Source organism: Aspergillus brunneoviolaceus, assembly GCF_003184695.1.
Source record: "Aspergillus brunneoviolaceus CBS 621.78 unplaced genomic scaffold BO95scaffold_68, whole genome shotgun sequence".
Taxonomy (NCBI): domain Eukaryota; kingdom Fungi; phylum Ascomycota; class Eurotiomycetes; order Eurotiales; family Aspergillaceae; genus Aspergillus; species Aspergillus brunneoviolaceus.
The window spans coordinates 1-25,144 of NW_020290798.1; the positions used below are offsets into that span (position 1 = coordinate 1).

General features: G+C 55.7%; 10 protein-coding genes across 10 annotated transcripts; 3 read left to right on the forward strand and 7 right to left on the reverse strand.

Annotated features, from left to right (window-relative positions):
* Window positions 1-594: 594 nt before the first annotated feature.
* Window positions 595-3,578, reverse strand: bioDA (adenosylmethionine-8-amino-7-oxononanoate aminotransferase; the record flags this gene model as incomplete). The annotated part of the gene is made up of 3 exons (XM_025583755.1): window positions 2,955-3,578; window positions 1,466-2,899; window positions 595-1,372 (listed from the first exon to the last, which is right to left on the reverse strand). Exons 1-3 carry the CDS (start codon window positions 3,125-3,127, stop codon window positions 595-597), a joined length of 2,385 nt encoding a protein of 794 aa, XP_025438694.1. The 5' UTR covers window positions 3,128-3,578.
* Window positions 3,579-3,994: 416 nt separating this feature from the next.
* Window positions 3,995-5,476, forward strand: BO95DRAFT_421126 (aminotransferase class I/II-fold pyridoxal phosphate-dependent enzyme; the record flags this gene model as incomplete). Its single annotated transcript, XM_025584553.1, has 3 exons — window positions 3,995-4,820; window positions 4,912-5,054; window positions 5,129-5,476. 3 exons carry the CDS (start codon window positions 3,995-3,997, stop codon window positions 5,474-5,476), a joined length of 1,317 nt encoding a protein of 438 aa, XP_025438695.1.
* A 207-nt stretch (window positions 5,477-5,683) lies between these two features.
* Window positions 5,684-6,511, reverse strand: BO95DRAFT_435095 (uncharacterized protein; the record flags this gene model as incomplete). Its single annotated transcript, XM_025585166.1, has 1 exon — window positions 5,684-6,511. The coding sequence occupies one exon, from the start codon at window positions 6,509-6,511 to the stop codon at window positions 5,684-5,686; it is 828 nt and encodes a 275-aa protein (XP_025438696.1).
* Window positions 6,512-7,348: 837 nt separating this feature from the next.
* BO95DRAFT_446223 (uncharacterized protein) lies at window positions 7,349-8,081 on the reverse strand. Its single transcript, XM_025587324.1, has 2 exons — window positions 7,915-8,081; window positions 7,349-7,855 (listed from the first exon to the last, which is right to left on the reverse strand). The coding sequence occupies exons 1-2, from the start codon at window positions 7,974-7,976 to the stop codon at window positions 7,513-7,515; spliced, it is 405 nt and encodes a 134-aa protein (XP_025438697.1). The 5' UTR covers window positions 7,977-8,081; the 3' UTR covers window positions 7,349-7,512.
* A 159-nt stretch (window positions 8,082-8,240) lies between these two features.
* Window positions 8,241-10,102, forward strand: BO95DRAFT_396739 (NAD(P)/FAD-dependent oxidoreductase). Its single transcript, XM_025583756.1, has 2 exons — window positions 8,241-9,148; window positions 9,204-10,102. The coding sequence occupies exons 1-2, from the start codon at window positions 8,341-8,343 to the stop codon at window positions 9,689-9,691; spliced, it is 1,296 nt and encodes a 431-aa protein (XP_025438698.1). The 5' UTR covers window positions 8,241-8,340; the 3' UTR covers window positions 9,692-10,102.
* Window positions 10,103-10,214: 112 nt separating this feature from the next.
* On the forward strand, window positions 10,215-12,751 carry BO95DRAFT_484914 (putative very-long-chain acyl-CoA synthetase family protein (CefD1); the record flags this gene model as incomplete). Its single annotated transcript, XM_025590372.1, has 3 exons — window positions 10,215-10,224; window positions 10,282-11,743; window positions 11,828-12,751. 3 exons carry the CDS (start codon window positions 10,215-10,217, stop codon window positions 12,249-12,251), a joined length of 1,896 nt encoding a protein of 631 aa, XP_025438699.1. The 3' UTR covers window positions 12,252-12,751.
* Window positions 12,752-13,439: 688 nt separating this feature from the next.
* On the reverse strand, window positions 13,440-15,446 carry BO95DRAFT_371459 (putative MFS allantoate transporter; the record flags this gene model as incomplete). Its single annotated transcript, XM_025582957.1, has 9 exons — window positions 13,440-13,637; window positions 13,736-13,970; window positions 14,031-14,096; window positions 14,175-14,275; window positions 14,347-14,610; window positions 14,677-14,935; window positions 14,995-15,054; window positions 15,110-15,268; window positions 15,346-15,446. The coding sequence occupies 9 exons, from the start codon at window positions 15,444-15,446 to the stop codon at window positions 13,440-13,442; spliced, it is 1,443 nt and encodes a 480-aa protein (XP_025438700.1).
* Window positions 15,447-16,482: 1,036 nt separating this feature from the next.
* BO95DRAFT_446226 (putative 2-methylcitrate dehydratase) lies at window positions 16,483-18,597 on the reverse strand. The gene is made up of 4 exons (XM_025587325.1): window positions 18,123-18,597; window positions 17,253-18,030; window positions 17,019-17,203; window positions 16,483-16,965 (listed from the first exon to the last, which is right to left on the reverse strand). Exons 1-4 carry the CDS (start codon window positions 18,414-18,416, stop codon window positions 16,534-16,536), a joined length of 1,689 nt encoding a protein of 562 aa, XP_025438701.1. The 5' UTR covers window positions 18,417-18,597; the 3' UTR covers window positions 16,483-16,533.
* A 298-nt stretch (window positions 18,598-18,895) lies between these two features.
* On the reverse strand, window positions 18,896-21,281 carry BO95DRAFT_484916 (uncharacterized protein; the record flags this gene model as incomplete). Its single annotated transcript, XM_025590373.1, has 2 exons — window positions 18,896-20,999; window positions 21,222-21,281. 2 exons carry the CDS (start codon window positions 21,279-21,281, stop codon window positions 19,137-19,139), a joined length of 1,923 nt encoding a protein of 640 aa, XP_025438702.1. The 3' UTR covers window positions 18,896-19,136.
* Window positions 21,282-22,547: 1,266 nt separating this feature from the next.
* BO95DRAFT_517331 (DNA cytosine methyltransferase) lies at window positions 22,548-24,514 on the reverse strand (the record flags this gene model as incomplete). Its single annotated transcript, XM_025591892.1, has 2 exons — window positions 22,548-23,072; window positions 23,127-24,514. 2 exons carry the CDS (start codon window positions 24,512-24,514, stop codon window positions 22,649-22,651), a joined length of 1,812 nt encoding a protein of 603 aa, XP_025438703.1. The 3' UTR covers window positions 22,548-22,648.
* Window positions 24,515-25,144: the final 630 nt, after the last annotated feature.

The following is a 25,144-nucleotide window of genomic DNA, read 5'->3' on the forward strand; positions in this document are numbered from 1 at the left end:
CCTCCCCCCTCCTCCATGCAGTGTAAGCAATTGACTTCAACGGGACTTGCAGATCCAACTCACCACCACCAGGCCAGACTCCTCCGACACCCAGACATCCATGCTCCACTCGTCTGGACTTCTCGGACCAAAGGAGACCCGCGGATTGAGACAATCCCGATTGTCATTTCGATTAGTTTATTTGGTTGGTCAGGTACCCGCCACACTATGGGGAAAGTGATGTCAACCCGGTCGAATCAACACAGAATAAACACCGCATTTGCCTGTTCGTTGATTGGTGGATATGCGAGAAGGCCGCCCGGTGAAGACGGATTACTCAGACGCTGAGTCATCCGCTACAGCCACGCAAGCAGGTTAACTTGATTCCAAGTGGACAACAGAATACGATCAAATGAAAATACTTATTTGCTTTTCTGTTATCAATTGAATAGACTCATGGAAGACAGAGATGAATGTACAGTAGAATCCTATGACTCGAAACGATAGCCGGCTATATACACAACTTTTGCCTTGTATGTACACTTCCCCAAGTCTCGGCAGAATCCTCCCCCGGAAGACTCTCCTCCCCCACCTACAAGGCGACCAGGCGGCCACCTACAGCAATCCTCCCCGCAATACTTCCTCAATTGCCCGAAGCGACTCCGGCTTGGACGTCACGCTCGACATCAAATACAGTACATTCCCGAGCACCCGCGAATGCACCGCGAACTGCTCCGACCCCGCGGCTAAGCGCTGCTGCAGCCCCTGCGCCGCCCGGGAGGTGTAGCCGCCCCCGTGCTGATCCTTGAGGGCGATGCTGAGCACCGTGCCCAGTGCAAACACCCCCTCAACCGAGGCCGCCCGCGACAGATCCCGCACGAGCTCGTGGGACCAGACGCTCCAGACCGAAGGACCCGCAGGAGCCCCCGCAGAGGCAGCAGCAGTAGTAGTACCGCCGCTGCTAGCCACCGTCCAATCGCGCTGGTACCCCTGCCAGGCCCCCTCGCGCTCCATCCGCATCATCGTCTGTAACGAGTCCACCGCTACCTGGCAGCCCACCGCGTGCGCCGTGTAACTATGGCCGTGCAGCAGCGCATCGGTCTTGTCGTCGCTCAAAAACGCCCGGAAGATCGGCTCGCTGGCCAGCGTGGTGCACAGCGGCACGAGGCCGCCGGTGAGCAGCTTGGCGTTGACGGAGATGTCGGGGTGCACCTGCAGGAAAGAGGCGGCCGATCGCCGCCCTAATCGGTACAGCCCGGTGAAGACTTCGTCGAAGATGATAGGCAGGCCCGACCAGTCATTCGCTCCGGCGGGCGGGGAGCTCTGCCCAGGGGCAAACAGCTCCGGGTGTTGGCGCACCACGTCCGCCAGACACCGCTGGAACAGGGGGTCACTATGGCCCGACGTCAGCCACGAGCCCTCCAAAAAAAAAAATAACAAAAAAGAAAGAAAGAAAGAAAGAAACAAAAAAGAAAATAAAACTCACCAGAATAACATTCCGCCCGCACCCAAAATGATCGGCTCCATCATCAGCGCGCCAAACTTGATCCCCTCCTGCAGCACTAACCGTTGGATGGTCTGGTGAATATACTCGCGATACCGCTGACCCGCCTCGGAGTCCACTCTCTGCTCCAGGTCAAACACCTCCGACAGAGATCCAAACTGCAGCTCATCTCCCAGCGCCGTCTCTGGCATGCTGATCTTCCACACCCCATCCTTCATCGCCACCAGGGGGAAATCAAACCAATGTCCTCGGCCCCGATACCACTCCACCTTCTTGTTGTACGTGGAGGGCTCCGAGCAATCCATGACCCCGATCGTATCCCCATGATAGCTGCCCTTCAGCCCCAGGATGCGGATGGGTTCCGCGCTCGCATCCCACCCGTACCGGGCGCACGCCGCCCGCAGGCCCATCTTGACCGCCACCTCCATCCCCGTACTGCCATTATCCGTGTAGAACACCCGCTTGAGCCGGGGATTCTCCTGGCTCTGGAGCACCGTCTCCGCCAGCGCCAGCGCCGGCTCGTGGATATTCCCCGGGAGCATGACATGCCCATACCGGCCGGCTGCATACGCCGCCGACAGGGCGAGGTCGGGGTTGCCATGGCCCAACCCCTGCGTCCACCACGAGGCGGACCCATCGAACGTCGAGCGTAGTGCACTACCCCCATCGCCCGCATTTCCCACCTTCTCTTGACGATAACTCTGGAAATAATCCCCATACGCCGAATCAATGACCGAGATATCCTTGGCCTTGACACCCTGATGCTGCGTAAACGGATACCAGATCGTCTCCTCGGCCTTGCGCGCCATCTCCTCCAACCGCTCCCAGCGCTCCGTGTGCTTCCGCTCCAGCGCCTCGACCACCGCGCCCAACCGGCCCTCTCTGACAGTCCGCTCATAGTACCGTCCCATCGCCTCCGCATCTTGACTCACAGCCTCCCCGTCCCGCGGATCCGGCGGCGCCGGCGGCGCCGGCACCGCGACGAGCGGGATGGCCTTCTTGGCGAAATACTGCTGTAGGTAGTTGTGGTTCTGGTAGTAGTCGTCCCGGAACAGCAGCACGGAGTGCACGTCGTACCCGCGCAGGAGGAGGGATTCGTAGGCGGAGATGGAGGCCGAAATGCCCCCGAGTCGGGAGTCGGCGATCAGGATGATGGGCAGCCGGAGCGGGCGGTAGAGGTCCGCCTGCGAGGTGCCGTTGGGGCCCGGGGAGTGCACCCCGCCGGCGGTCTCAACGAGGGCGTGCTTGGTGGCGGTTTGCGACGACCACGTGCTGAGGGTGTGGTGGATGGCGGCGAGGAGTTCGGGGTCGCTGGGCACGGCGCCCGTCTTGTGGGCGGCGAGGTGCGGGCTGACCGGGTCGGCGAATTGGTAGAGGCATTTGGTCTGCGTGTGCGGGGCGTAGCGTTGGATGTGGCTGCGTTTGAATCCGTTAGCAGTGTGCTTGAGTGTGTGGAATGGGAGCACCGTACCGATCATCGGCTTCATTCAATGGCCCGGTAGAGACGGGCTTGAGGAAGCCCACCGGTCCGTGATGCTGCAAGGCATTGCACAGCAGCGTCGAGACGATGGTCTTGCCGACGTCGGTGTTGGCGCCGTAGACCTGGTGGGCGCGCAGAGAGCGCCAGAGCGCGGCGGCGGGCATTTTTGTGGGGGGGGAGTGTGTGCGATTCAATTGCAAAACTCAATGGAGAATTCTCTATGCCCTCATCACAAATCTCAGCTCGGCTGCAAGTTCATAGCACTTGTAAGTTGTAGCTGCTGTCTTGAAAAGGGCCGAGGTCGAGAGTCTGTCTCTTCCGGTGGGAGGAAACGGAAGTGGGGAAGAAAAGCGGGCGAAGAGACAATCAGGAACGATAAGAAATGGAACAATGACGAAAAAAGAAGCTCCGAACCGAGGATGAAAACTAAAAAGCCGGCAAGGCAGTTTGGAAAGGCTCGGTGGAGCGGTGGAGCCGGCTCTCAACAGTGAACAGTCAACAGTCAACAGTCAACAATTTCCATTTGCAAGATGGATTTGCTGGGGGTTTTTCTGGTCGTGTTCTAATTCAATCGCTCTGGGCAAGGTTGAATCTGACAATTAGGCAGAACGAACGATGACTCTTACCTTATTCTCAGGCCCCCTGCCCTGCCCTGCCCTGCCCTGCCCTGCCCCATTACGAGTTCTAGTTTATTGTAGGCGGCCTACTAGCCTCTACGCCGGCGAACGGTAACCCTAGTTAGTGCACCTGGAATCCTGGATAATCACGGAGTAACTAACAATCAAATTGATTGCTTTACTCCACCCATCTCCCACCCTCCCCCCCCCCCAGCATCTCCGAGATTGAGCTGATTATTGCTTGGCCTCGACCTAATTTCTGAACTACCGATCCAAAATAGACAAATGGGATTACACAGGAGTGGACTAAAGATAATCGAGACTCATATAGCCCCCCCATCCCCAGATTGTAGCATATACATGTACATCGTAGCCTTCAGTACTGTACAGACTCCCCGTAAACCCTCATCCATCATGCCCCCCTCGACTTCACCTTCTTCATCACCATTACCCTCCCCCTCCCCCTCACACACACCCACACCCCAACCCTCCCTCCGCCAAACCCTCCGCCAAACCCTCCACCAACGCGCCCGCAACAACACCCTCCGCAAACTGACCCTCCCCGCCCCAAATGCCACCGACTTCTCCTCGAACGACTTCCTCTCCCTCTCCACCAACCCCCTCTACCGCCGCCGCTACCTGCACCACCTCACCACCCTCCCGCCCTCCCACCCGCTCGCCAGCGGCGGCTCGCGCCTCCTCGACGGCAACTCCGCCTCCACGGAAGCCCTGGAGTCCCAACTAGCGCGCTTCCACAACAGCGACTCCGCCCTCCTCTTCAACAGCGGCTTCGACGCCAACTGGGGGGTGCTGTCCACGCTCCCGCAGCCCAACGACCTGATCCTGTACGACGAAGCCATCCACGCCAGCGCCCACGAGGGCATGCGGCGCTCCCGCGCCTCCCAGGCCCTGGCGTTCCGGCACAGCAGCCCCCAGAGTCTGCACGCGGTGCTCAGCGCGCAGATCCAGCTCGACCCGACGCTGCGGGATGGTTCCCGGAATGTGTTTGTGGTGGTCGAGTCCGTGTACAGTATGGATGGGGATGTGGCCCCGTTGACGGAGTTTGTGGCCGTCGTGGATGCGTTGCTGCCGCGCGGGAATGGGTATTGGGTCGTGGATGAGGCGCATGCGACGGGGGTGTGTGGGCCGAAAGGCGCGGGGGTTGTGCAGGGGCTGGGGTTGGAGGGGCGCATGTACGTCCGGGTCCATACGTTTGGGAAGGCTTTGGGGTGTCATGGTGGTATGTTTTCCTTTTTATCAGGATCATTGGGGGGGCTGGTTTTTGGGGGAGAAGATGAACGCTGGCTGACTAGATTGTGGTGTGTGAGTAGCGGTCGTGCTTTGCGATCCTGATACGAGGGAATACCTCATCAATTATGCGCGGAGTCTGATCTATACGACCGCGCTGGGGTTTCCGTTCCTCGCGGCGATCCGCACGGCGTATGAGATGCTGGAGGGCGGGGAGACCGTCGAGGTGAGTAGTCCCCCGCATCTGTGGAACAAGAAGGCCCGCGGATGTTAGTAGGATGGGAGGCTGACGCGACATAGTTGCAGGAAACGCTGCACCAGCGGATCCGGTATCTCCGGGAGCGATTAACCGCCATCCAGCCGGTGGACGCGACGCTGTTCACCCTCGACCATCACCCGGGGTCCCCGATCTTCTCGTTGCGCTGCGCTCTGCCCCGCCGGCTGGCGGCCGCGTGTCAGGCCCGCGGCTACGTCGTGCGCGCCATCTTGCCGCCCACCGTCCCGGCGGGCCAGGAGCGCGTGCGCGTGTGTCTTCATGCGGGGAATACGGAAGATGAGATCGATGGGTTGGTCGAGACGATTGTGGAGTGGTTGGAGGAGGCGCAGGGCGAGGAACAGATGCAGGTTGCTAAGGTTGCGCGGTTGTGAGGGTTAAGGTGGAAATGGGTCTGTTGCTGTAAGTATGCATGTACTAAACACGTATATATGGGTGGATTTCTGCATTCGGTAGACGCATCTTCTGAAAACAGAGGGTGAAGATTCGAAGAAAGTATAGTAGAATCTGAGAATAAACAACGTATTGTATTGGGGTAGGTACTTGAGTCTCTGTATGCATCCATGTAGATACGAACGGACTCACTCGACATTACAATTTGGCGCCTCGGGATTATATCCCATATCCAGACGGAACTCAAGATCCCCGGGGCTCACCACTCCGACGCCATTCTTGAGATCGAGGGTGATCCCCTCCTGGGCCATAAGGGAGGAGCCGATCACGAGAGACAAGGTGTCCGACGTCCCGGGGACACAAAAGGCCCGGACGACGATGCGCGCCCAGCGCCGGTCCTCGTTGGGCCGGCCCAGATGCTCGGGGATGAACATGTGGAAGACCGCGTACTCGGTCACTTCATGCTGGACGTCCTCCTGGTCCCAGCTGTGCAGCATGAAGGGCGACTCGCAGGGACAGATTTTGGCCCCGGGGATTTCGCGCGCATGATCGGTTCTCATGATGCTAAACGGGGAGCCGGTGTCCAGGACCACCGAGCAGAGTCGCTTCGTCGTCCCCAGCCCCACCCGCGCCTTCACGTTGCTCCAGCCGGTCAGATGCCGCGAGCAGCCCGCCCACAAGGCGTCCTCCCAGCAGAAGTTCGGCGAGGTCACCAGCTTCGCAGCTGAGAGGGCACAGACCGCCTCCGATTCGTAGTCGGTTGAGGAGTAGGGAATCCGGAGGGCCGGGTCGTGGTCCTTCCAATCCTCGGCGGTGTGATGGGGTGGGTGCTCCTCGTGGGTGGTACTGCTGTGGGCGTGGCTGGCTTGTGCCTTTGGAGATTCATGGTGGTGCTTCTTGGACGAGTGGGCAGAGGTCTTTGAGGTATCCTTATGATCCTTCTTCTCCTTGCCCGAATGGTGCTTGGGTCGAACCAGCTTCCCATTGGAAATATACGCACCATCGAAGGGGTACATTGTGATAATGGTGTGCGTTCCGAGCTCAAAGCTTTTAGTGATGCGTGGTTGTCCCGAGGCGATCCGTGATGGAGATCTTGGTCTTTTTGCCTTTCCGAGTCGGAGGTCTGTAGGCAAGTTATATAGCTATCGATGACCTTGAGGAGGTTCAACACTACCTCCCCATCGCTGAAGAACGTTGCTTGATCTTTGTATAATCGCATAATGAAGGCTCGAGGAACCCCTGTGGTGGAGGAGCGTTGTGAAGAAGACTACATACTCGAAACAAGGAGTTGAATGAGCAAACACACAAAGCTTCAGGTTGTGGACAAAGAAATGGGTGCTTGAAACATACCAACGGAGAAGGAGGTGTCCAGTGTCCCTGGGATTGTCAAGGTTGCACTACGCCCCTCTTTTTATCGAACTGTCTATCACTATGGGATACAGCCATACTGACTAAGCCGACTCTGCTGGGATTGTAAGTTGTTACTATTAGAGTTCTGCCATAATATTGCTGTTACGAAAGAGAGACTAGAATAAACACATAGTATGCTATCTGTGAATTATCTGCTTCTGGCCCACCATAGCGCCGCAGCAATGCTAGCAAGTATCTTGGGACTCTACTGTCTCACAAAAATACAAGGAGAAACTCATAGAAAAATTGCTGTATTAAAAGAAAGGATATGCCAAGTATAATGTAAAGAAATGTAAAGAAAAAAAAATGCCATTGTAGTAATCCCCAAAGTAATCGGAAGAGTCACAATCTATGTAAGAGTCACAATCTAGGAATCGCAGTCTAGGAGTCGCAATCTAAGCCTTATCTAACCGATGCAAAATCTCTTCATGCAGAACCCATCACGCCACCGAAAAAGCGGTTGAATATCTTTGCCGCAACAGCTTCACTCTTGGGAGCTTCCTTCTGGGGAATGAGCCTCAATGTGTCCTCGGCAATCAGCCCAAACAGGCAATAGGAATGCCACCTCGTGGTTCTGGGCGGGCTACCGGGCCGTCCTCCTGGATAGTTATTCCAGATAATCGGGCTGTCGTCCAGCAGCTTCTGACACCGGTGACATCGCATCACTGGGGGGCTTCCAGTCCGCGGAGCGCAAGGCGCGGTCGCAGGGGTTACGGCAGGCCCCTTGGAACGGGTCGGTAGACTGGAGGAGAGAACCGGACGTGTAGGGTGACTGTTCGAGCGAGTGCGGGCCGGGGAAGGGATACCGCTGGTAGAGCCCTTGCGTCCAGGCGTCACGATGTTGGCGTGCACGATGGGCCGGGCTGTCGCAGTGGTGGCATGGGGAGGCGGCGCGAGTTTCCTTCGGGGAAGCTGCAGCTCTCCTCGGATGTAGCTCGGCACTCGGTTGTCTGTGATCTTGTCAGCCAGCCTCTGGGTATTGCCTTTGCCTTTGCCTTCGTCGGTATACATTGCGTCTGCAGCTTCTTGCAGGAGGTCAAGATTATCAGAGTTGATCCACTGAGTACCCATGGCTGCGGGTTAGCGAAAGTAGACTGACGGTAGTCAAAGGCGGTAGTCGAAGGCTCACAGATCAGGTTGTGTTAAGGATAGAAGAAAGCCAAGCCCATACTCAACATGGAGCAAGTGCAAAATGGGCGAAGGGTTGTTTATATAGCATTGGATGGAGGGAGTTTGTTGTGGGGGAGAGATAAAGAGGCGATGATATCAGAGGATCAGATAAGCCTCAGGGATTCTTTCTTCCCCTCACCTCATCCACCTCCTCCACCTTCTCCTCTCTCTTTCATCTCTTCCTCCCTCACAATCTCATTGTTCTCTACCACAGTACTGGTCACTTCTTTGTTCTGTCGCAGACAAACTCCGATATATTCTCATTATGACGGTAGACGCCCCGTATGATATCCTCATTGTTGGAGCGGGGATCTTCGGTGTCAGTACGGCCTACCATCTCTCGCTCCAATCGCCGCAGCCACGCATCCTCCTCCTCGATCGCAGTCCAGCCCCTCCGCCCCCTGCAGCCTCTACTGATATCAATAAGATTATCCGCGCAGACTACTCCAACCCGCTCTACATGACCCTCGGATTCGAGGCCCTCGACGCCTGGAAATCCCTCCCCAGCTTCCAAGCCGCCGGGGTCCACCATCCGTCTGGATGGATCTGCATGGATGAGAAAGACAGCGACACTGCCGTCCGCGTTCGTCGGAATTTCCACCGCGCCGGTCGCGATGACTGCGTCGTCGACATGACGGAGGCGGAAGTCCGCGAAGCGTGGGGCGGACTGCTCCAACAGACCGACTGCTCGCCGTTCGGGTCCTACTACTTCAACCCCTCCGCGGGCTGGACCGATGCAGGCAAGGCGCTGCAGATCCTGACGCAGGAGGCCGTCCAGCGGGGCGTCCGGTTTGAACTCGGCGAGGCGCGTCGCATCACACGGGACGACACCGGCGCGCTCGGCGTGAAAACCGCCGACGGGACGGTCTACACGGCCAGCCAGATCGTTCTGGCGACCAGCGCGTGGACGAGTCAGCTCATGTCGTCCATCGAGGATGAGCTCGATCTCCCCGGGGCGGACCGGGTCGAGCGACAGATCACCGCGGCAGGGGTGTGCGTGTCGCATTTCCGTCTGTCGCCCGCAGAGCACGAGCGCTACGCACGGCTGCCGGTCGTCGTTTATGGGGGACAGGGTGAGGCTACTTCTTTGTTGTTATTCGAATACCTGCAAAGCTGACGATTGTCCAGGTGAGGTGATTCCACCCACGGCAGACGGGATCCTCAAGTTTACGACGGCCTCCTCTTTCACCAACACCATCCGCACCGCATCAGGACACGAGATTTCTGTGCCGGTCTCCGATCAGTTGACAGTCCCAGAGAAGATGCAGGAGGCGCACCTGAAGGAAATCCGACCCCGACTGCCCGAATTTCTCGACCGCGGACGTCGCCAGCCCGAGTGGTATCGCCTCTGCTGGGACGCCGTCTCCCCCAGCCAGCATCCGCTGATCACTCGGCATCCCGACTCTCGGCTAGCCAACCTTTATCTCGCCGTGGGAGGCTCATTCCACAGCTACAAGTTTCTCCCCACGATCGGGCGGTATGTGGTGAACGTGCTGCAAGGGGTGAGCAACGGGCCCGAGAAAGACGAGGCGTGGGCGTGGAAGACAATCCAGCCGAGCGAAAAGGGCGTGCATGAGAAATTGATTCCTACCACGGAGTATCGAGACTTGGTGTGAGGAGGTGGCGTTGGACACAGCACAGCCGAGTGCACGGATGGGGTAATACGAGGACGCGTGGCTGCCAGTGCGGGGGATACAATTAGCTCGCTCCATCCATGCCATAACTCACCGACTGTTAAGATTAAGGATCGTTTTCTTTACGGTCTATTCAGCCTAATAAGCTTGTTAGGCGAAGGTTCCAGTTGTCGCCGACCGAGGAATTGTAGCATTCTTCGGTGGGTCGAAATCATTACTCACTCACCGAAATGCCTTTTCCACAGAACACAAAAGCAACAAACCCAGAGACAAACAAGCTCAATAATGAGGCAAGAAACAGGCCTTCTAGAAAGCCCGATGGCCAATCAAAGTAAAACAGCTGGACCCCGCTGGCCAAGTTTCTGTCTGTCTGTCTGTGCATGAAGCGTTGAGCCGGAATGGGCGGACGAGCCGAGGTGTCCGGCAATTCAACCTTTGCCCCCTACAAATAAGTATGTGACCCACCCAGCACCACCCTGGTGTCCTGATCCTCAACAACCTCAATATGGCTTTAGGTATGTGCTGTACAGCTCTCACTTTTCGAATCTAATATGGCATACTGACAGCTGTAGCAACCGCTGCCGCTCTAACGGCCGCCGCGTACCTCAATGCCAAGTTCCACCTGACCAAAGATCTAGCGGTGCTGCGCACGGTGCGGCAGGCCACCCGCAGCACTCAGCAAGCCCAAAGCCGAGGCCAGGTCAACCTGTGGTTCAATTTTATTGAGACCGCTACCAAGTACCCCGATCTAACCGCCATCTGGACGCGGGAGCGGTCCTTCACCTACCGGGAGGTGCTCGCCGCGGCCGCCCGCTACGCCCAGTTCTACCGCCACCGCGGCGTGCAACCGGGCGACCTGGTCGCGTTCTATCTCCAAAACCGCGCCGAATTCATCTTCGCGTGGCTGGGGCTGTGGAGCATCGGCGCTGCCCCGGCGGCCATCAACTACCATCTCACCGGCGATGCGCTAGTGCACAGCCTGGCCCTCAGCGGCGCGAAGCTTCTCCTGGTGGACCCGGACGCAGAATGTCGGGCACGGATTGACGACCGACGAGCCACCCTGGAGACCGAACTGGGCTTGACCCTGATCACCCTGGATGAAACCTTCACCACCACCGTCCTCGCGACCCTGCCGGCAGAGGTCCCGGAGGACGGCCGGCTGGCGCGCGAGACGACCGGTAGCTCGCCCGCCATCCTGCTCTACACCTCCGGCACGACGGGACTCCCGAAGGGATGTCCCTTCCGGATGGAGCGATTGCACGTCGCCGTGGGGCTGCGGGCGTACTCGACGCGCGACGGGGTCGGCCCCGGCGGCGACCGGTGGTACAGCGCGATGCCGCTGTACCACGGGACGTCGGCGGTGGCGCTGATCGTGGCGCTGGTGCGCGGGACGAGCATCGCGATCGCGCCGCGCTTCAGCGTGCGCAGCTTCTGGCGCGACGTCCACGACGCCCAGGCGACGGCCTTCGTCTACGTCGGCGAGACCGCCCGGTACCTGTTGGCGGCGCCGCCCTCGCCGCTGGACCGCGCGCACCGCGTGCGCATGATGTACGGCAACGGGCTGCGGCCGGACGTGTGGACGCGCTTCCAGCAGCGGTTCGGCATCGCCGAGGTCGGCGAGTTCTTCAACAGCACCGAGGGCGTCTTCAGTCTCTACAACTACAACCGCGGGCCCTTCACCGCCAGCGCCGTCGGCCACCACGGCGCCCTCTCCCGGTGGCTCATGCGCGGCGTCTACGCCCCGGTCGCGATCGACCCTCACTCCGGGGAGGTCCAGCGCGATCCGACCACCGGGTTCGCGGTGCGCCAGCCCTACGAGGTTGGCGGCGAGATGCTCGTGCGCGTGCCCGCCGAGTCGGCGTTCCCGGGCTACTGGCGCAACCAGGAGGCCACGGACAAGAAGTTCCTGCGCGATGTGTTTGAGCCTGGGGATCTGTGGTATCGGTCCGGGGACGCCCTGCGGCGGGACGCCGACGGGCGGTGGTATTTCCTCGATCGCCTGGGCGATACCTTCCGATGGAAGAGTGAGAATGTGTAAGCTCCTTCCCCCCCCCCCCCCCCCCCCAACTTGCTCATCCAATCCCGCCAGCCAAACCTTCTCCTAATTAATGGCAACAGCTCCACTGCCGAAGTCTCTCACGCCCTAGGCGAATTTCCAGGGATCCAGGAAGCCAACGTCTACGGCGTCCTGGTGCCGTCGCACGACGGGCGCGCCGGCTGCGCCGCACTGCAACTTAGCCCTGACGCCGCCGTCCAGGGGGCGTTGGATCTCACGGCGCTGGCGCAGTTTGCGCGCGCCCGTCTCCCGCGCTACGCGGTGCCGGTGTTCCTGCGGCTGGTGACGCAGACCTCGCATATCCACAACCACAAGCAGAATAAAGTGCCCTTGCGCGAGGAAGGGGTCGAGCCGGCCAAACTGGGGGCCCACGTTGTGGGGGGTCAGAGTGATCGGTTGTATTGGTTGCCGCCTGGAGCTGAAGGATACGTGCCCTTTGGGGAGAAGGATTGGCAGCGGTTAGTTGGGGGTGACGCGAAACTGTGAGGGAGAGAGCCATGGTAGACAACTAGAGGTGGTTGATCCTGGTCTGCACGTATTTGCGTGCTGCTCGAGACTAGGTATCTGGACAAGCGAGCATGAGAGGTTTGAATTCTGGGTTCGTTACGGAAGCCTCCGGACCTATTTGACACGAAGTCCTTTTGAATCTTGCCATCCAGGGAATCTTATCCGTGGACCTCCATTATCTGGCATCCAGCTTGAAGGAGTTTTGGTTCGGGTCTCTTCCGCTACCGAGTTAGTGGTACATGCCGCGAATCCACTCTGATGGATTCAATCGTGAGGAAGTCCAGATCCAACGCCTTTATCTGCAATGAACGTGCCGTCATTTGCACTGTTCAAGGAACGCTCGATCATGTGTTTTTCAACATCGTACAATGCATAGCTTGATGGTTCGTCGGTTTGAGGCTCTATTTTCTGCAGATGCGAAACTAGACGTTCATATACTAGTAGTTTAGAGTTCAGGGCATGCGTGCAAGGGGGGGGGGTTCAAGCTGCAGGTGGATGGGCTATCAATCAGATTATCCCCATCGAATTCTCTCTCCGTTCGGTCCGAACATAGTCTTCGCGACTTGAATTCCGAATTTCAATGCATAGAGTACGCCCTGAAAGTAGCTGATCCGTCGCAGAAGACTCTTGCTATCAACAGCAATAAATGATATCAAGTCAGCGCTGGTCTGTATAGGCTCTGGGGCTAGGTTAGGGCAAAGCCTGGCTCTAGGTAACCGCAGGGAAAAGGGCTCCAAGGACGAAAAGATTGTATCATCATCAAAAGAACCCAAGAGGTTTGGGTTCCAAATAGACTGACATTAGACTGACCAGGCACAGTCAGAGGAGAATCATTCATTCTGCCGATAGGACCGCGCGCGGCCTGTTATTAGCCACGGTAGGCCAATTCCAATTTTCGAAGCAAACAACTATTCACCGAAACCATTCCCAAATTCCATCGTTATATTAGCGTGAATGATCAGGGCAAAGTAAAACAAAGAAAGTTGCAAAAATATGCAAGAAGGTCAGTCATAATCATCCATCGTATCCCATCACTATCATGGGAGCTGAAGATCTACTTCTTTGATACTTTTGACTAATGATCTCATTATATTCAAGGCTACGGTATGCATCTACACCACTCCAAGACTCTCTCTGTCATGATAAAGTAAACCACGTACAGCCGAATCAGTAAACATACCTGAACCGCTCATTCTTCAAATCCGTTACATCCAGCAGCTCTTCCTCGCCCTCCTGCTCCCCACTCCCTGTTATACCCACCATCAACCTATCCCGCCTCGCATTCTCCCCCCTCAAATACACCACCAGTCCCCCCAGCACAACCACCACCACCGCCAAGCACACGAAGATCGCCACGAAGCCGCTCTGTTACCTTCATTAGCCCTGCTTTCTGCATCCGCAACTCAACCCCACAAAAGCACTGAGTCCCCTAGCACAAATCCACAGAGAAGGGCAAAGCAAACCTGATAAACCGGCGCCTGCCGCTCGAAGAACAGCTGCGGCCCGATGATATTCCCCGCGCAGTACAGGATGAAGTAGATGGCGCTGACGGTGCTGCGCTTGGTCACGCCGCCGACGTTGGCGCTGATCAGCGCCATGGACAGGGGCATGGTGACCGCGTAGAAGCTCATGAGGATCAGGCCGACGTAGCGCGAGGCGTTGTGGTGGGTTGCGTAGACGAGGGCGGTGCCTAGGATGCTTTGAGGGTTTAGGGTGGGGAGAATGAGGATGGCTATGCTATGCGGTGGACAGACGTACCTCGAACACGATAGGATGATCGAGACCGTGCAGCGGCTGTTGGGGATCTTGGAGGAGGCGTAGCATCTTTTCTCTTCGTCAGCTATTCTGGGATCTCATGTATGGGTTGCTGCTGGGTTTCTGAGAGCGGGGGCGGTGGCTTACGAGGCTAACACCACGAGGAACGAGATGAATCCCCCCGGGATCCCGAGGAGGAGGGTGTTCAGGGTGTTGTAGCCGAAGCCCTTGAGGATGAGACCTGAGAACTGCCCACCGTAAACCAAGTTAGTAGTTGGAGAAAGATGCAGGTTTTTCGACGACAGAAAAGCCTACTAACCGTAGTGTACCCCCCGTTGGGGATATTGCAGCCCAGAATCAACACCCCCAGGAACCACGTCTTGGGATCGGTGCACGCCTCCACTATCTGACGCTTATCGATCCGATTCGTCTTGTATCCGGCGCGGTTCGACTTCAGGCGCGCAACGGCGATGGCTCTCTCCTCCGGGGTGAGGAACGTGGCGTTCGTCGGGGAGTCAGGGAGGCGGAAGAGCATGACCACGCCCCAGGTGAAGGTGACCAGGCCGAAGATGATGTACAGCCACTGACGGTGGTCCCACGGGTCAGTAACCCAAGTCAAGTGGGGAGGTTGGGGGTATTGTGGACTCACCTTCCAGGTAGCCAGACTGGACTCGATCTGCCAGATTCCCACGGCAATCGCACCGCCGATGATCAGCGACAGCGAGTTCCCGCAGAACCAGATCCCGTGGCGCAGGGGCTGCTCGGCGGTGCGGTACCAGAGCGAGGTCAGGAGGCTGAACCCGGGGGAGACGCTGGCTTCGGTGCAGCCCAGGAAGAATCGGGCCACCATCAGTCCGGTGAAGTTGGTCGTGGCCGCGTGGCAGGCGAGCACGATCGCCCAGACGATGCTGTTATCCGCGTAAGCCACGGTCCACCTCCCCAGAGCTCTGAGAGAGTGAACCCATACTAAGTACACGCCAGATACTTCCCCAAGGGAAAGCGAACCATCAGCAACGAGGCCGGATAGCTTTGAGCCCGTCAGTGATTTCCACTCAAACTCCTTCCACAGAGCTCAGACCAACCTGAACGCAAGATAACCAAAGTAGAAAATGGCCGACGACCAACTGTACTCCGCCCCCGTCAGGCGCAGATCCTCCATGATCCCCATGATGGCCGCATAGCTCAGGGTCTGCTTGTCCATGAAGGACATCATGTACGCGACGAGCATGATGGGGAGGATCCTAGACCATCGGCATCAGCATGACTCCAGCCCTCCTCCGCCCGCTGATTCCTGGGAGAAGAAGCAAGAAAAACACACATCAAATCAATCTTCCGAACCAACTTCCTCTCCGCCTCGGCCGAGAACTCCGTCGATGAGCCATGCTCCACGCTCTCGCAGGCCCCAAGCTCCGTGCCCATCTCGAGGGGGGGCTTCTTCTCGTCTGTGGAGGGTGTCATTGCTGCATCAAGATCAATAGACATCAGACAGAAATCCAGGAACAGGAAACCTTCTTGAAAAGAAGAAAGACGTGACTGTCCCCCAGAATCACCGCACCCAGGGCATCCTCTCTTATAACTACCATGTACAGTACTTACAACACATCTATCGCCACAGATACCAAAACCCAGCACACGTATGTATCCCAGCGTCAATCAAAACCCCCGCATTCCGTTTCTCTTGTCCTCTGCCTCAGCACCCCGTGATAACCATCCCAGAAATCCATACGTACTACGTGCCAGTAGGTCGGTAATGCTCTATCATCCAAGCGTAAGCGCCCCCCTGCAATTGGCTGCGTCGGCAACGCTACTAGCGCAGCCTATGACCCCCAAGCCTGAGCCCTTCTTTCCCGTGCCGAGATAAACGGCAAAGCTGCAGTGCCTGCCCTGCCTGTCCTCGCCTAGATCTCGGCTGAGTTTTTCCCCAGGTTTCTGTGGCATAGTGGGTCCGTTGGTTTGTACGGTACGCTTATCTTGAGCGTGAGCAGTCTAGATCTATCGAGTCTGAGATGAGCTGATAAACTCTTTCCATTCGCATGGTGTTTGATTCGGTGCGTGTGACATTGGTGGGGGGGGGAGGTAGAACCTCACCCTTCAGAAGATGGAGGGTTATCTCGTGTCGCGGTTGCCGAGGTAGGTTCTGTGGTAGGCAGCAGCACTATTGTTGGTGGGGGATGATGCGTGGGCGTGGATGAAGAGGCTCGCCTGCGGGCGGTCTTATCGCCGATTGCCTATCGCTGCGATGCGGTAGATACGAGGGTTGGACTTGTTGCATACAGTTTGATGGAGGGTGTGGTAAGTGGCAGATTGGGTTTAGACAGGTCACTGGCTGTAGAGCTTGGCTGAGGATACTGTGCCCTTGGTTATGGTCGGTGGTATCTGCCTTACCGGTTTATGTCTCTGGATACACATGGACTTTATTGGATGGCTACGCAGATCAGCAACTAATTGCAATAAATATGGTCTTCCTCGTTGACATCTAACATCATGCTCGCTAAATCATGCTACACTAGTGGGCGGCCACCATCTGGTCCTTGACATACAAATCGACGTACTTGTCCACGTCGTAATTCTCGAGAGCCGCCTGGTCCAACCCGACCTTGACAAGCTCGTCGATGCGAGCCTGGTCGAAGTGGGCCTGCAAGTGACGCTGGTACTTGGCCAGGATCTCGGGCTTGGCCTCTTCCCGACGCAGCCGGTGGCCCAGAGGTGCCTCGACGACCACCTCGTCCAGGACGGTGCCATCGTGCAGGGTGACGGTCAGGGCGTTGGCGATGGTTCGCTTGGACGGGTCATGGTAGTCGGCGGTGAAGTGAGGGTCCTCAACACAGCGGATGCGCTTGCGCAGGTCCTCGACCAGGGGCGAGGTGGCCGCCTCAGAGCCATCCGCATAGTCGTTGGCTGTCAGGCGGTTGAAGGCCAACATGGTGGAAACCATGTACTAGATGCAGTCAGTCAGTACATGGCCAGAACCAGCGATCTCAGTTTGCTTACCTGAACGCAGTGGTCGCGATCAGCAAAGTTGTCCATCGCCTTGAACTGCTTGTCGATAATCCGGATGCACGCCTCATGCGTGCGGTTAACGACCTCCTTAATGTCCTTGGCGCTCTTGCCCAGAGCCTTGAGCTTCGCGTTCACAATCTCCGCAGCCTCGATCGCAGTCTGAGAGTGGAACTCGGCTAGAATCCAGTCAGAGAAATCCCCCTCCATCGATGAGGCGCAACTTACCAGGATATGAAACCTTGAACAGAACATTCTCCATAACATAGCTGCCGTACGGACGCTGGAACTGGAACTTCTTGCCCTTGAACAAGACATCATAGAAGCCCCAGACCGGGGCAGACAGAACCGTCTTCAAGCCACCCTCGCCCTTCTGCACCTTGAGCACCAGGTTCACGGCCCGCTGGCAGGCATCGCCCGCGGCCCAGGACTTCCGCGACATCGTGTTGGGGGAGTGACGGTACGTACGGAGCGACTGGCCATCCACGAACGCCTGGGTGATGGCGTCGGCGGTCTTCTCCTCACTGAGGCCGAGCATCTTGGCGACCACCGCCGTGGTCGCGACCTTGACCAGCACCACGTGATCCAACCCGACCTTGTTGAAGGAATTCTCGAGAGCCAGCACGCCCTGGATCTCGTGCGCCTTGATCATCGCCTCCAACACGTCCTTGACCTTCAGGATCTTGCCGTTGGCGAGGTTGCCGCCGGCCCGGTTCGTGCGGGAGATCCAGTCTGCGACCGCCAGGATACCGCCCAGGTTGTCGGACGGGTGGCCCCATTCCGCCGCCAGCCAGCAGTCGTTGTAGTCGAGCCAGCGGATGATGGCGCCGATGTTGAAGGCCCCGTTAACGGGGTCAAGCTGGTATGGGGTGCCGGGGACGCGGGTGCCGTTGGGCACAATGGTGCCCTCAACCACCGGGCCCAGCAGCTTGGTACACTCCTTGAACTTTAAAGCTTCCAGACCACATCCCAGAGTATCGAGGAAGACGAGGCGGGCAGTATCGTACTACAACGATGGGAGCGGTTAGCGATGCAGCTTTGTATTGGAGAATAATAACAGTGGTGAATGGTGGAATGGGGGAGCCCCGCGTAACTTACCGCCAAGTCGGAATCCACCTTGTAGTTGTGGATGTAGTTGCTCAGCTCCTGGATCTCGGGGTCATAGGGCCGGTCGGTGGGAATGGTCGGAGGAGCTTGCTGCAAAGACGCCATGGTTGAGAATCGAGAGGTACGGAGGAGCGTCGAAGGAGGATGTGTTTTGGATGTGATGTGGGAGACACTGGAGACAGCAGCAGGTCTGGAGAGGGAGGCGATGCGGGAAGAGGAGGAGAGCCAAGTGCGGGGAGGAGACCTGTGGGTCAGCCGTCTCAACGCTGAACAAGAGGCAGACATGATGGAAGAGAGGGTGATAAGAAGAGAGAAAACGGGGGCGCAACCAAATACCCAATGGGGTGCACAATGAGTGTGAGCTATGGTAGGTAGCAGGATCACTGGAGGAGGAGAGGAAGGGAGAAAGAAGACGGAGAATTGAACAGGAATTAAGAAAGGGAGTGAGTGAGTGACCCTGTGCTCATGCTGGGGGAGTATAAGTTACTCAGTACTCCGTAGTATGGTAACGTCAACTAAGGTACCCTTTACCGCCGGGGATTCGGACCGAGGCCGCTTGGTTGCTTTGTTTATGGGGGCGGCTATCACCGGCTGTCCGAGCGCTGCCCACTCACTTCCACCTCGGCAGGTCCTATTAGGTCTTATTTGGTCTTATTTTTGGGGTGATTCTGGACGGTTTTTTACTCGATTTTACTGAATTTGAGTCAATTCCCTATCCATATAGACTGCGAAAATGATCTGATATCTCTCACTCAAATAGACACAGAAGACACAGAATTGAGAGAAGACGACCGTTGACAATGGGCATCATCATCATCATCATCATCATCATCATCATCATCATGTGATGTTATTTCCCCTCACTCCCGTAGACTGGTGTAGACTCCACTTGACCCCATCTTTCCGTACCCATCGCGGGAAGCCATACGGAGACATACCGCAAAGCTACCTGCCTGTTTCATTGCAATCCGACCCAGCCTCACCCAAACCCGCCCCAGAATCACCTCAATCCTCTTCATCTTCTTGTTTCTCCTCTGCATCTGTCTCGTACACCACATCTTCCATGCCGTTCGGTTGGGCAAGGGACTGTTCTCCACCACCATCAGGTTCACCGCCGCCTAATTCCTTCTGCAAATACGCGACACAAGTCTGGATCTGGGTGAATGTCTCGATGGTTGCCTCCATATAGGCGTCATGATCTTTCTGTCTCTGTTCGAGCGCCCTCAGATACTCCTCATGACGTTTCTCCGCCTCCATGGAAGATGCAAGGTATGTGTCAAAATGCTTTCTGGTCTGCATGAAAGAGTCACAGAGCTTGTACACGAGCTGCCCATGTGCAGTGGTCCGGCGACGCTTGCTATCGTTTTGCACGACTTCCTCTGCTGCAAGTATATTAGGGGGGCTGTTGATGCTAGGTGTACTAGCCGGGTCCTGAATGTTTTCCGCATGGGCATGCTTGACTTTGCCTCTGCCTTTGGCTGTTGGTTTGATATCTGGCGCCGGAGTAGTCTGCTTGGTGGAGGAACTCGACGCTCTAGGAGGACTGAAGAAGTCGGTAGGGCTACTGACCGCTGTAGTCTCTTTAGGTGTGGCAGGGAGTGTGCTGGCTTGGGGACGAGGTCGCTTAATCGAGCGGGGAATGTCAGTCAGAGCAGTCGTGGTGGTCGTTGTAGAGGAAGAGCTCTGGCGGTTGACAAGCTTGTCCGACTCCGAAGACTCTGTGCAGGTGAGACGCGGGCTCAGCTGTGCGAAGGGCATTATCTCGTAGGTGTCGGGCTTCTTGTACTGCAGCACCATGTCGTCCAGGCATACCGTCCAGCGGTCTGTTTCCGCTTTGTCCAGCCGCTTTGGAGTAGTCGAGTCGGCGGTAGTCACGGGTCTGTGGCGCGGTAGCTTGACGATGGAGCTGTGAGGTGGACGCATGCTCGAGGGCGGCAGTACTGGCCCGGCGATGATCGTTTTGAACTGAAATTTATTGCCCGCTGCGTCCCGTTGGCGCTGGAGCAGCCAGGCGCAGTGTTTTCTCCCTTCCTCGCCGCATAGAACGTAGTACCCCTTGAAGATCGGATATGCAAAGACCCCATGGGCGGAGATCACAAACGTTGGGCCACAGGGTACCCTGCTTTGTCGGACCATGCCACTACCGTCAAAGTCGGCGGGATACTTGTCATGGCGCTCAGTGGTGGAGAGAAGCTTGATCGCAATATAGACCCAGGCGTCGGGCAGGCGGACCCCGTAGGGAGGCCATCCATGCTGCGCCGGATCCCAGAACGTCGACACCAGTGGCCAGGAACCCCAGATCTCTAGTTGATCTTGTTTTTTGATCTTGCTTTGATTTTTGCCTATGGGTAAGCTGGGCCGGGGGGGCTTGGGGTCTCCAAGTTGCCAGGTGTTCTTAGGCGGTCGGTAAGTGGAACAAAGCCTCTGGCAAAGAGTCGCAAGTTCCTGCAACTGGATCTTGAAGGCGGGTGTGGCTTCAATACTTGGTTCAGGGATGTCTTCATCCTCATTCATTTGTGTTATGCTTCGGCGAGCCACCCGCTTCAATTGAGCCATGGTGACTAGCGTGACTTGCACTGTGGTCACGGGGTCTGCACCGTTCAGTACACAGGTGAAGCAGCCAGCATCTTGATAAACAAGCGTCTGAAGGAGGCGGTTGACAGGAGCGGCAGTGAGAGATGGAAGGAAGGTAGAGACAAAGGCCTTTGGGGGACGAACGGGAAAGCGAGTTGATGTGGAATGACACGGAATATGGCACAGACCACGGCCACTGCAGTGAGAGGTAGCGAACGAAGAGGATTGAGAAACAGACCAGCAAGTCAGTGTTGAAAGATGGCCTTCCTTGCCTTCCCGCTTTGCCTGCTGAAACTGAAACTGAGCACAATAATTCACCCACCTCCGTCAATCGGTAGTCAAGCCTCCGTCGATAATTCACCAGCAGAGGTCAAGTTGGTCCGGAGATCCTTCTTGCTTGCTTTCAACTATTCCCAGACATCTCGCCACTGAGCTGTAGAAGGCGACTCGACTCTAAGGCATGGTTGTTCCATCATTTGTAAGATTCCTACCCAAGTCCTGTAGATACATACATACCTGACTACGGCAGATCCCAGTCGCCATCCGTCGAATACGAATCCTGAACCTCATCTGCATTCTCGTATTCTGTCGATAGAACTGGTTAGTTTACTCCTCTAAGCACCTCTTAAAGCACTTCTTCTAGCACTTGGAGGCATGTTTCTAAGCGATCAGGTAGCAGCATTTTATCATATACCTACTCGAACAAGTAAGGCAGCGAGCCATCTTGGATAAACGTCCATGGTTAAAGTACCTCATCAGTTACGTTTCGAAATAATCGAAGCGTTGCTCCAGGCACCGTCTCATGATGAGTACCTGTCCAGCAATCTTCAAAAATGGTAGCGAGGCGTCTACCAGGGTCCAATCCTAAGACTAGCTGACTCCGCCTCTGAGTTGTATATGTTGTAAAACGTTAATCAGGCAGTAGAAAATATCTAGGGCAAAGATAGATCCTTTCCAGGCATCATTCTATCTTACGTACTTGAAAATATGCTTGGAGAGGTGCCTTCTGTCTTGCATTGCTTGGGAAACAGCTCGGAAAGATGCTCACATATGAAGAAGTCCTTGGAGAAATGTCTTGCTGTCTTGCTTGCTGGAAAAGATACTTATAACTCCTATTGGAACTCGGCGGATCATAGAGCAAAGCTATCTGACGGGGGATATTGCTGCTACAAGTATAATTGCCTTCGTCCGCCGTACCTACTGTGGGATATGAACTCCTTGAAATCCTCTGAAAGGTTTTTTCTCGTATTTAATGATAGTAATCGAACTAAGATTTCAGGCCTGCTTTGTTTGTGGACAAATCAACTTGATAGTCGATGATCCGCAGGCATATTATGCAAAGTTCTAAGAGGGAAGCACATTGTAAACCTGGATACTCAGTCTATACGTGTGATACTGGGCTTTCTATCACCTGACCTTGGTGTATCTATTTAGTGATAAGGATCGCAGCAGGATTAGGCCAATTTCTAGATTTGATATAGAACATCGTCGTGCTTACAGACAAACCTTTCTCGACGGTTGGTTCCAAACAGGCTTTTTAGACTGAAATTCGGAAACGATATGGCTCAAATGATCATTCTAAAAAGGTAATACTATAATAAGCAAGACTAGGCTTCCATAAAACCGATGGCCGTGCCGAAGGGAAGGCTATCATAGGCAGAAGAACAGCTCGTAGGCAACTCTCGACTATCCTAAACCTCACTGACTTGTTTCCATCACCACACAGCAGCCTGAGCATAAGAACATCTCTGCTGTTCCGCCGCCGAGCAGAGGCAGGTTTCACTGAGGCTCCAAGTAAAAATTCAACGAAGACAATAGTCTGTAGCTCAAAATTTCCATCAAGAAATTCAATGGCCATACATGCTAAAGTATGTGTGTCAAACAAACCGACCAGGGGATATTACAAACCAGATCGAACCTCGTTTGTACATGCAACCTTTGGTCTACCAGGGCCCATACCTCAACTCCCTCTCATCAGTCCGACGAAGCGACTTAACGATCTCTTCATAGACCGCCTGCGCGAGCTTCGGGGGAACCGCATTGCCAATTTGCTTTCGGACGTGCGGGGGACAGAAGTGATACCGACGTGGGAACGTCTGCAAGCATGCATACTCCCTGTTCGTGAAATTACGCCGTTCCGAAGGGTGGGCAATCATTTCACCTCCGCCACAGGTGATTGTTCGGATTTGTCCCGTGCCATCGCACGGCGCCCGGTTCATCGGACGAGCTGCCGCTCGCTGGGTATTATGGTCTGCTGCTCCCGGCCGGATGTCAGAGATGGCCTGTCTTATAGTAACAAAGGGACGGAGCCCAGAGCCGGGGAGTCCATGAGTCGGCTTGGGAAATAGAGGAAGCGATTCGCCTGGTCTTCAAGATTGCTTTGTTAATATCGCTCCTTCGAAAGCTTCCTAAGCCACTTACCCAGATGCAATTATTACCAATCTTCGTCTTAGCTGAGGTACACCGTATTCGACGCAGTTGAGGATGCCCCAGCGCACTGCATATCCAAGCTCGATGAAGTCTAGAATAACTCGGTTGAATGTCTCCCTGTGACGCTCAAACAGGCCACTTGTCTCTTCCATGGTAAGAATTCTGGGCTTCGATTTCTGAAGCAAGTTCAGACACGAAAAAATGCACGCGCTATTGGCGTCATCGGTCACGGATTCGATCGTGTGCGCGGGTGAAAACGTCTGGCACGGCGGAGATCCATGGACAATGTCTACCTTAGTGGAATGCTTTGAATGGATAAAGGTGAAAAGATCCATCAGCCTGACGTTCGCATCTGGATAGTTGCGTTTGTAGGTTTTGACAGCGGACTCAGATTTGTCGCAGGCCCATTCGGGATGCAAAAGAGCCGCACGAGCACCGCAGGTAACGCCGCCAGCACCGCAGAATGCATCGCCAAATGTATACTGACGTCGCTTCATAGCGTGAACTGGGTCGTGTCTGGTTCGATGCAGCTTGTCATCATCGAGTTCCACGACTTCACCAGGGTCGAACGCTCCAAAAGGCTTGGTCTCACCCCGCCACGCACGGCGGAGCTTCGGCGGGTCGAATTTGAATCCTTCGTCTGCTTCATCCCAGGTGAGGTATTCCACTGATGATGGTTTCTTGTCTCCGTAATGCTCTTTGAGCCGACAAAATAGGTCTTTGGGGCGTTGGTGGTGCTTGACCCAGTCCTTCTGGATCATGCAGAAGTTCGTAAACGTGATCCGGACAAACTTTTTAACTTGGTTGGACGGAATGTCTATTGTCTCATTCGCGATCCAGACAAGCTCATGGTCCCACCTTGGTATGTATTTGCCCCTGTGGTTTTTCGTGTGTATCAGGCGTCTTCCGCGAAAGAAGATATCGGCAGAACGATCTGCCAGAACTTCTTCAATTCTGAGGAATGTACCATCGTGAAGCTGAACGGATTGGCCTTTCTTGTACACAATTCCATTGAGGCACACCTCAGGCAACCGGCGTTTCTCTGGCCTTGTGATAAGACGGGATCGTACTGCAGGAGTTTGAGGCTCAGCGCGATCTAAGTCCCGCAGTAACTGTTCGTAGGCTTCATCTGTCAGATAGTCCCCGGGAGCAAAACCATCCATAGTGAGGTCAATGATCTCGCGCTCTTCGTTTGAAGGTGCGGGATTTGTACGGCCGGGTGGATTCTGTAGGACTTCCTCCGCAAAGCTCAGAGAGACTGCTCTTTCAGATTCATCTCCAAGCGTAACACTACTTTCATCTGAATCGTAGTCACATGCTGTCTGGTAGACGAACGACCACTGTTCGATACGTTCACTTCTGGAGTTGAAGTTGAACATGATCCCAAGCAGAGCGAGCAGAACGATGTAACGAGTCAAAAAGATGAGTTGGAAGTATCCATATGAAGAGAACAAGATGAATTCAGTTCAGTGAAGCTGTAGGAGGAGGCCAGCGAAGTCAATGTAGGTGCAGGGTGGGATGAGGAGGAAGGTAGAGATTCTGGAGTGCAGAAGTTGATATAGACTAAAGCATTTGAAAAAGTTTGCAGAAGGAAGAAGAGAAACACAATCTCAGATTCCAGCAGTTATCTGAGACATCGGAGATGTCAAACAAAGAAAAGAGAGTCAAGCTTGAGCCAGCCATAGCCGCTTAGTCGGTGCATTCGGACATCACCACAGTGAATTGTTTCCAGAGGACAGACAAAGGCTGAAATGCGACAGACATGAAAATGAACATGGATTGATTTCAACTGCCATCCTGGTCAGTTCAATTTTCTTTCATAAGCAAGTCTGGAGGTGTGGAGTAGGAATCTACAGCAATCTGGACTGTGCTTGAAGATGTACAGACTTCCCGAAATGGTAAATAGTTCGCCAGACGGAAGGAGAACTCCAGCACAGCAGTCGGCAGTCGATGCCTTAGGCCAGGCCGAAGCCGGGAACGAACTCCCGACCGCTGACCGCCTGCTCCGG